Source organism: Rhagoletis pomonella, unplaced genomic scaffold (genome assembly GCF_013731165.1).
Source record: "Rhagoletis pomonella isolate Grant_MI unplaced genomic scaffold, Rhpom_1.0 Rhpom_scaffold_00006, whole genome shotgun sequence".
NCBI classification, from domain to species: domain Eukaryota; kingdom Metazoa; phylum Arthropoda; class Insecta; order Diptera; family Tephritidae; genus Rhagoletis; species Rhagoletis pomonella.
In genome coordinates this window covers 81,584,495-81,594,728 of record NW_023458560.1, presented here as the reverse complement: position 1 = coordinate 81,594,728, position 10,234 = coordinate 81,584,495, and the positions used below count along the sequence as shown (strand labels likewise).

At 39.2% G+C, this 10,234-nt stretch overlaps 1 protein-coding gene across 1 annotated transcript; it reads left to right on the top strand.

Annotated features, from left to right (window-relative positions):
• Positions 1–206: 206 nt before the first annotated feature.
• On the top strand, positions 207–3,445 carry LOC118741456 (phospholipase A-2-activating protein-like). The gene is given in 8 exon segments (XM_036473430.1): positions 207–516; positions 579–1,454; positions 1,512–1,698; positions 1,767–1,972; positions 2,032–2,186; positions 2,370–2,448; positions 2,527–2,669; positions 2,741–3,445. Coding segments are annotated over 8 exon segments (2,367 nt in total). The 5' UTR covers positions 207–361; the 3' UTR covers positions 3,307–3,445.
• The last annotated feature ends 6,789 nt before the right edge of the window (positions 3,446–10,234 follow it).

Sequence of the window (10,234 nt, the reverse complement as noted above, 5' to 3'; positions counted from 1 at the left end):
CTAAAAAAGTTGTGTGTTTTTTTATTAAAGTCGCCCCGACGGCAACACCCGCAATACAAAATACATGTGGTTGTTGTTGTTGTATTCTTGCCACCACCTTGTATAAATTCGCCTCGTGCAAAAACAAAATGCAAGACTTTGCCATGCTAAACACTGTGGCGAAGCGAGAGAGTTATATGGACAAATATGAGCCACTATGATTCAATTGATTCATGTGAGCCCTACGGCATCAACTGAGTTACTGAGTTACATTTTTTTTGGACAGGGAGTCTGAGTTACCGATTCTCTTATAGGAATCAACTCAATAACTCAACTCTGAGTTGAGTTACCCACCTCTAGATTTGATATATGCACGAGTAAAATGGCAACAACGCTCAACGAATACAAACTAAGTTGCGAATTGCTTGGTCATTCTATGGATGTACGCTCTGTTTCGGCCGGTGAGGACACAACGGAAGGGCAAGTTATAATTTCAGGCTCTCGCGATAAAACTGTGAAATTATGGAAACGCATGGGGTGAGCCAATTATATATTAGTTTTTCTATGCCCACAGTGAAGATTACGGACATTTAATTTAGTGAAGCATATGCGGAATCTGTGACTTTTCAAGACCAACAAAATTTTGTTGCTTGTGTTTGCTACATTGAAGCCGAAAAGTGGATTTGCACTGGTAGTAATGATGCCACAGTCGCTATATACAAAGAGGCCGGTTTTGTACCAATCTTAACGCTCAAAGGCCACGAATCCACCGTATGTTCAATAGCAGGAGGCGCTGAGTCGCAAACACTTATCACAGGTAGTTGGGATAGTACGGCCCGAATTTGGACTATCGATCAAAATGGAGGTGTAAATTCAGTGGTATTGCGTGGCCACGAAGCGGCAGTCTGGTCAGTCGCTTGCTTGGCAGAAGTAAAAAAATATATCACTGGAGCCGCGGACAAATGCATATACTACTGGAATGCCAAGGGTGAAAAGTTACGCATGTTAAAAGGGCACACGGATTGTGTACGTGGTATTTTGACTTTAAATAATAATTCGCTGGTTTCCTGCGGTAATGATGCGCTTATAATGTATTGGAATGAAGACGGCGAATGCGTGCAAGAGTTGAGTGGTCATACGAATTATATTTACTCATTAGCTGCTAATCGCGCATTGGGTAAAAATGTAATAGTATCCTGTGGCGAAGACAGCACTCTGCGCATGTGGGACTTGCAAAATGGCCAAGAGTTGGGCGATGCTATTTTACATCCCGCACAATCTGTTTAGTCAGTAGCTTGTCTTAACAATGGCGACATTGTAACTGGTTCTAGTGATGGAGTAGTTCGTGTATTTACGAAAGATCCCGCACGTTATGCCAGCGAGTTGACTATGAAAGGATTTTTGCATGCCGTTGAAACAAGGAAAGCTCAAATGAGCGACGAAATCGGTGGCGTTAAAAAGACAGTAAGATTTTGGTTTTGTTTTATGGTTAATAAATAAATTAGTTAAATTTTTTAAACATACTCTGTTAGTTTACCAGGTCCTGAAGCTTTACTTACGAACGGTACGCGAGAAGGACAAACCAAAATGGTGCGCCAACCCGGTGGTTCAGTGAAATGTTATACCTGGGGGTTAGGTGAATGGACTTTGATTGGTGATGTTACTGGTGCAATAGGAGGCACGCAAGCCACTTCCGGAAAAACCTTGTATGAAGGCAAAGTATGTTTTTTTGGTATCTTTTCATATAGCTAATTGAAATGCAATTTTGAAATATAATTGCTTGGCAGGAATACGACTATGTGTTTTCGGTCGACATCTCTGATACAGAACCGCCGATAAAATTGCCTTACAACCGTGGTGAGGACCCTTGGCAATCAGCGCAAGCATTTATACATCGTAACAATTTGCCACAGGCTTACTTAGATCAAGTAGCTAACTTCATAGTAAAAAATTGGAGTGGTGCTTCTAATATGTCGACTCAACCCACTACCAGGTAAGTAAAAGCAAATAGTGCTAAGAAAAAAAATTTTAATCTTTATATTATTTTCCAAGTGGGTATCAGGATCCATTCACGGGGGGATCAAGATACGTCCCTGGTGGTGGTAACCAAAATTATAACTCGACAGGTAATGTTGACCCATTTACCGGTGGTTCAAGCTACTCTACTACAAATTCGCATTCAAAACCGGAAGTCAATTTCATTAAAGGTAATGTGTTAATTATGTAGAATATATATACATTCATAAATGAAATATTATTAACCATCGTGTTGAAAACCTAAATATGTCTTTGCGTATTATCAAATTCAAATTATTATACCTTATTTTATAAATTACCTGATATTTTCAAAGTAAGTAAAAAAAAAATTGAATTATTTTTATACTTTCCAGGCAGTGAAAGGCACTTTCCCGTCCGTAAATATTTAACTTTCGACAATTGCGATTCCGCCAAAGTGCTGGACAAATTGAAGTGAGTATTATGGGCCATCTCAGTGCATATGTACACAACTGTTCAGACTTGCTTACATATTTCTTCTTTTATATATAGAGAATTTAATAATAAGCTAACTAATGAGAGCGAAAAGGTTTCGGAAATATTGTTAAACGCGGTCATAGCCCTAACTGCTCCTACGCCTGAAGCAGACACTAACTCAATTGAAGCGTTGCAGCATTTGTTACGTTGGCCCAATGGTATGTGTCTTAAGTTCGAATAATCAATAAATCCATTCGATATCTTATTACTATTCAACTTAAATTTACAGACATTCTTTTTCCCGTACTGGATGTGTCGCGTTTGGCAATACGTCATAAGCCGATCTTTTCCATTTTAAACTCATATAATTTCCTAGATACCATACTGCCGAACTTTAAATCCTCTGCCGCAAATACTTTAATGATAGTGCGTTGTTTAGCAAATATAATGTGCCACGAAACAGGCAGAAGGCAAGTCCAACCACGATTGGAGACCATAACTGGACACATAAATGAGATAAAGAGTGGAAGCGCGAATTTGCAAATCGCCACTGCAACCTTTTATTTAAATGTTACAATATCGCAAACGCTTAGCGTTGCAAGCAGCGAATGTTGTCGTGTGGTAACTGAAGGCATTGTGGAATTGCTGAAATGGGCTACTGACTTGGAGGCATGTTATCGCGCTTTTCAAGCCATTGGCAATTTAACAACTACACTATTTGGTCAAGAAACTGTGGCTATTGTTGTTTCAGTGGACTATGTAATAGATAAAATACGCGAATTAACTAATACACCACAGGCGGGAGTATACGCGAAACTGAATTCTGTAGGCAGCGCATTGCTGGCCACCTTTTGAGTGAGTTGTACGCACACAATTTCAAACGAATGATATATAAAAACACGTTGGGTCTAGTTTTCATTGTCAAGTAAAAACTTAAGTACTTCGATGTGCTAGAAAGAAAAAATAAAGAAGTGGACAAAGTCACAAAAACCCATGTTTTTTGTCTGTTTGTATGTTTTTTTCCAAACTCGAAACTTACCAAGTTGAGCTCAAATTCCACAAAATTCCAGGTAGATTTGATTAAAAAGGGAAATGTGTATAATCCTTAAGTTGGTCTATTAGGTGTAGCTAGGATTGGAGTATATCTAAAAACCATAAGTAGAGTCTGATTTGATTCAAAATTAAAACATGTAAGAGAAACGTAAAGAAAATATCTTTAAACCCCGTATATTACTTAGTAGCGCGAATAGATTTATTTTAGCCCAAGTTGTTGAATTAAAAATGAGTTTACAGCTAAATTGGATTCGAATGCACAGTCATCCAAAATGGGATTTCACTCTTACTTTCAGGAGCCGTAAAGTTCATGTGACAGGACGGTTCTAGTCGCAGTTGACCGGTCAATGCCAAATTATGCTGCACCAGTTTGGTCGCCGGGGACTAGCAGTCGACGAAGCTATAGACTTGTCGGAACGCCGCACTCCGGATAGCGACAGGGTGCCTTCTAATGTCGCCTGAGCACTACCCACAAATGCTCTGTAAGCAGTTTCTGGTGGGGTGCCACAGAAGTGAACACCCCAGCAGATCCTTGTTAGGGGAGGGGCCTCCGCCTAGGCACGTCAGGGCCTTCGGTCCAGACATACATCGACCAACCGCTGGACCCGACAACGTATCGACGAGCGATCAACGACATTCATAGGGAATCGGTCACCGCCTACCACGACTCCTCGCCTATAACCAGAATAGCCCAACTTCGCTCTGGCTACTGCAGCAGGTTAAACTCATACCTGAGCAGATTAGACGCAGATATTCCTAATGAGTGTCCGGCATGCGGAGACACCCCACGACTCGAAACATCTCTTCGTATGCCCGGAAAACCCGACAACACTAACGCCTTTGTCCCTGTGGACCGACCCCATTGAGGCTGCACGCTTCCTGGGGATTCCGTTAGTGGAGCTTGGCGACAACGACAGAAATATTAACCGATCTGAGCGGGGTTGTTGTAGCCGCTACAACAACAACAACAACTCCGGGCCTATGAATGCCGTGATCGCCACCTGTCGCAGTGATGGAGCTTCAACTGCCAAGCTCAATCCCACTCAACTAACACCCCTCTCGCTTTGGTCCGACCCCATTGAAACAGCCCGTTTTCTGGGTCCGTTAGTTGAGCTTGTCAATTATTGAATGGTGACCGATATAGGTGGGGCTTAGTAGTACCGCTACCAAGACTTCGTCGCTTCTAGTTCGGACGAAAATGTAAATAACCAGCTATCTGTGTGGACGTTAATCATGAGTTGAAGCCCCGCAGAGTTGCACGGGGTCTTCCTTTAAAGTGAATTACTCTCGCCGACACTATTTAATACGTAGGTGGCGAAATTCCCCTTGCCGCCAGCTGGAGTTAACTTTCTGAGCCACGCTGATGATTGTACGATCATGGCAATGGGGCAAAACATTGACAGCCTTACGGCAAAATCACTGAATCCCCGATCTTTTTACTCCTGAAACTTCAAAATCTCTGCCGCGAAACCCATTACCACACATTTCGCAAAGACCACGCGTGAACGGGACGTCCACGTCGTTGGCGCCAAAATACCGACCATCAACCATCCCAAAATCACGTTTGACAGCCACTTGTCCTTCTCAGTGCACGCCTTAACCACCTGTAGCAAACTACGAGCCAGGAATAAAGTCATCAAGTCGCTAGCCGGCAGCACCTGGGGAGCCGACAAGGAGACCCTGCTCACTACGTACAAAGCGATTGCACGGTAGGTGGGAGATGGGTCGCTTTACCGGTATAGTCAGCAGAAACGAGCAACACGCAACGGAGAAACCTTCAAACCGGCCAGAACCCAGTTTTACATGCGGCTACAGGCTGTCATCTCCACTAAGAAACCCCCAGATACTGGCGGCGAAACAGCCAAATACCATGCTATCGCGACAACTCCTCGCGAATGTCACCGTGGGGAACACCGCAAGAACGCTCTGCTTCGAGACGTGAGACGTGAGACGGCACTTGGCCGACTGGAGAACAGACATCGAGCAGTACACATACCATCGGTTTGACGGAGCGCTGTTTAGAGCGGCGCTCAACAACCTACCCAGCTGTGCCAGGACGAGTCTCAACCACGGTTGCCACTTTGGTAAAATGTTACCAAAAGTGGTAACTTTTTTCTCTTTGGTAACTTCCGATCTTATTTGGTAACTTTCAGGCAAAATGCTTAAATACATTAAAATATTTTTGAATATCATATCTGCGGCAAGGTTACATACACACAGCTAGTATCTTATTGAATGAATTTGTTTTTGATGATGGATACGAAATTGCGATTTATGATTGGCGATATGCACATATCTACACAGACATATGTGCCATGAGGAGCTGGGGTCATGGTGTAGGCTCCGGTCTTTCAAATTTAGAGGATTATTATTTAAGTGGTCCCACCGAAAATTGTCTGAACGACATGCAGTGAAATATAAGACGAGATTTTAATATAAACCTGTGGAATAATGAAGCTATCCTTGCCTCAAAGGGGATTTACTTTCGTACTACATAGTAGTTTTTTTTTTAATGTTAAAGCTATTTCATTGATTTGAACTTTAAAATTGCTTAGAAAAATAAAAGTTGGTCATGAAATATGTTTAAATTTAATCAAATAAAAATTCAAGGTATTGATCCAAAGGGGTGGAAATCTATAAATAAATGAGTTCTGAGTGACTGGATCACAAATTTTAGTTTCCATTCTACCACTATATAGAATAGCTCGCTGATTCCGAAAGTCGAGTAAACTTTTTTCCTGTAAACAAGTTTTCGAGTTATTTGCAATTTATTAATTTGGATCGACTTTAATATTTTATAGAAAATAAAAAAAGGGGGGTTTCCGCTTGTTTAAAAATAATGAATGTTTTTAAAGTAATTTTGAAGAGTTTTGGACAAGTTTTTCACATTTAACTTCTACAGCATACGGCTCATAAATGGGGATAAAAGTAAAAAATAAATGAGCTTTGTAAATTTTTTTGTGATGAAGTCAAGCTACTAACAAAGATAGTCGATAGATAAATGAAACTGGTGTGTGGCAATGACAGAAGAAAAAAGGCTTTTAATATTTTAGGTAACTTTTTGGTAATTTTCTCTAAGTGTATGGCAATTGTGGTCTCAACACCCGTAGAGACAACATCCACCTCCCATAACTATCGGAGAAGCAAAACTGTCGAGAGAGATTGCAGCACTTGCATAACTTCGCTCCGGCTACTGCAGCAGGTTAAACTCCTACCTGAGTAGGTTGAATGAGTGTCCGGCATGCGGAGAGACCCCACATGACTCGAACATCTCTTCGCATGCCCGGAAAACCCGACAACCCTAACGGCCTTGTCCCTGTGGACAAACCCCACAGAAGCTGCACGCTTCCTAGGGTTGCCGTTAGTGGAACTTGACGACAACGACTGAGATACCAACCGTCCTGGGCGGGGTTGTTGTAGCCGCTACAACAACAACAACAACAGAGAGATTGCAGCAAGCTAAATTCTTACCTGAGCAGGTTAGATGTAGATGTGCCCCACAAGTACCCGGCATGCAGCGAGTTATCCTACGACTAGAGCCATCTTTCGCATGCCCCCCAAAAAACCATACTCAACTAACACCCTGTCCGTATGGACAAATACAGTTGGAGATGCACACTTCCTGGGTCTACGTTAGTTGAGCTTCACGACAACGATTAAGGGACAAGCTAATCTAGGCGCCCTGATGTTGTCACACAAAGGGGTGTAAACTACAGTTTTACGCCGACTCCGAATGACAATAATATTTTTATGAGAAGCTGTTTTTCATTGCAGAAATAACAGTCGGAGGTTTTTCTATTGCCAGCCTAGGGGCGACCGCTCTTAAGCATAGTATTCTGTTCCCGTTTCACGTGCAAAAAACAGTCAAATTGCATATACATTTTTTTCTGTGAAATAAGTTTGAAATTCTACAACATTTCCTCAGCAAAGTAGTATTCTGTTGATGCTGTGAAAGAGCTTGCAACATGTTGGCAACATGGAGCTAGCAACAAAATTTTCAAGCCAATTACAAATACACACATATACATTTTAAACCGTGCCCAACAAGCATTTCAGTAAGCGTTTTTAAAAATGACTTAAATTAAGTTTGCTATAATAAGCGTTAAATAAGCATTTTTAATATTAAGCTTATTAAAAGTTTTTTCAAATAAACCTTTAATAAGTTTTGAGAGCGAATGTTTATAAATAACTTAAACTTATAAATGAAATGTAAATGCCAACGACATGAAGTAGTAAATATAAAATTTTTTCAATCGTAAGTGACGTGTTTACGTTTTTTAAAATATATTATTAAAAGAAAAAATTAAATAAAACCAATGCGGTAAAACAATAAAATCCAATCCAGGACCCGCTGCACTAATCGGTGGAGCATTCAAGTCTTCAAATGATGAGTTCCCCTTATCCTTTCTTAGTTTAACATTCAATTAAAAATGTATTAAATTTTTTTCAGAAAAGTTCATCAATGAGAATGGCGGCGATGAAGCGGAATATATAGCTGCATCGATGTCGCTTTTCCAATTTGCCAATAACTGCATGTAATTGCAAGCACGCAACAAGATGTAATAATTAACTTTTTTATACCCGAGCGCACTTGTGCACAAGGGTATTATAACTTTGTTCACATAACGGTTGTTTGTAACAGGCAAAACGAATCGAGATAGATATAGACAAATGTATACATAAATGATCAGAATGAAAAGAGAAATCGATTAAGCGGTGACTGTCTGTCCGTCCGTCCGTCCGTCCGTCCGTCCGTCTGTGCACACGATAACTCGAGTAAAAATTAAGATATCCTAACGAAACTTGGCACGTGTACTTCTTTCGGGTGTAGGACGGATGGTATTGAAAATGGGCAAAATCGGACAATAACCACGCCTACCTCCCATATAACGGTAATTTTCAGAAATACGAAAACGGCGATATTTTAGTAACTAATGAAGATTATTCACTCAAAATTGATATTTACAATAAGTCTTAGACAAGAAATAAGAATATTATAAATTTTTGGAAAATGGGCGTAGCCACGCCCACTTATGGTTACATGTGTATATCTTGGTAACCGCTGCATCAATTTCTTCCAAATTCGGCACAGTTGTTGGCCTTGATATAACATACGAAATGGCCGAATATTTTGAAAATCGGAAAATAACCACGCCCACATCCCATATAACGGTAATTTAGAGAAATACGAAATCTTCGATAAATCAGTAAATATTAAAGCTAAATTATTCAAAATTGATGCTTCCAACATTTCTTTACCAAGAAATACGGTTATGATAAAGTTTTGGAAAATGGGCGTGGCACCGCCCACTTATGATCACATATATGTATCTCGGTAACCGTTCTACCAATTTGTACCAAACCTGGTGTGGTTATTGTGCTTGCCACATAGAAGAACAACGCTGAAAATTATTGAAATCGGACTAAAATTACGACCGCTTTTCATATAACGGTAAATTTCGGAAATGCTTGAAACTTCAATATTTCGAAATTTAAGGACGCTAATTTACTCAAAATTGATACACCCCGGCTTACCATGAAGCGGTAGCTTTCGGAAAGGTGAAAAACATATATGTATTTAATACTTGCGCCGGGTATTTAATGTTCGGCTCCGCCCGAACTTAGACTTTCTTACTTGTTATGCTTAATTTGTATGTGTTATTTTTAATTTGTATGCTAAAATGTCTATTCCCTACTTATATTTTCGCGACTGTAGATGAGTCCGCCGAAAATTCGCATTTCGTTTAGTTTCTAGATGTTAAGCAATCTATGTATGAGTTTTTAATGAAATATCTTTAAATAAAGGGTTATAAAAATGTTTATAAAAAAGCTTTCTTTTGAAAATTTTTAGTAAGTTTATATTGATACGCTTATAAAAAACTTTTTTTGAACCTTTATTATAAGTTTACACTTTTACGATTATAAAAAGCTTTCTTTTGAACATTTATTACAAGTTTATATTTCTACGCTTATAACCAATGTTCCTTTCAATTATATTACGCTTACTTTCAAGCGTTTTATAAACAAAAAATCAACGTTTTGTAAGCTTAATGTTTATAATTGAAAACTTAAAAAAAACTTTCTTTAAATTTATTTTGCTTGTTGGGTGTGAAAACTGACGGTTTATAGAATTCACTAGCGCCGAACGCAAAGGAGGGTTAAGGGGTTAAACCTTACCCGAAGCGATCGTAAAACTTTATTTCACGTACAAAAAAAATGGGGATGTAAACCGTCAGTTTTCACACAATTTAAAATGTACATGTGTATTTGTAATTGTCTTGAAAATTTTGTTGCCAGTTCCATGTTGTTGAATACTACTTTGCTGAGGAAATTTTGTGGAATTTCACACTTATTTCACACAAAATTTATATGCAATTTGACCGTTTTTTCACGTGGAACGGGAACAGGATACTATGCTTTTCTGAGAAATTAATTAATCATTCCAGATTTTTTGTTTTTTTTTTTGTGATGGAAAAATTCAAACTTTAACAGGAGAAAGATTTAAAAAATAAACAGAGGGCGATTAGAAATCAACAGTTTTTGTAGAAACGAAAACGCCATAATTTCTCAGAAACTCTCAGGGCTATCGAAAAGTGATGTATATATTTTTAATTTAATTTTATTTTTAACGATTATTCAATTGGTTCGTAAGATATACATACGTGATTAAGTGAAGCTACTCTTTTTTTTTAATTTGAATAACGGTAAATTGCAAATATATCGAAAAGTT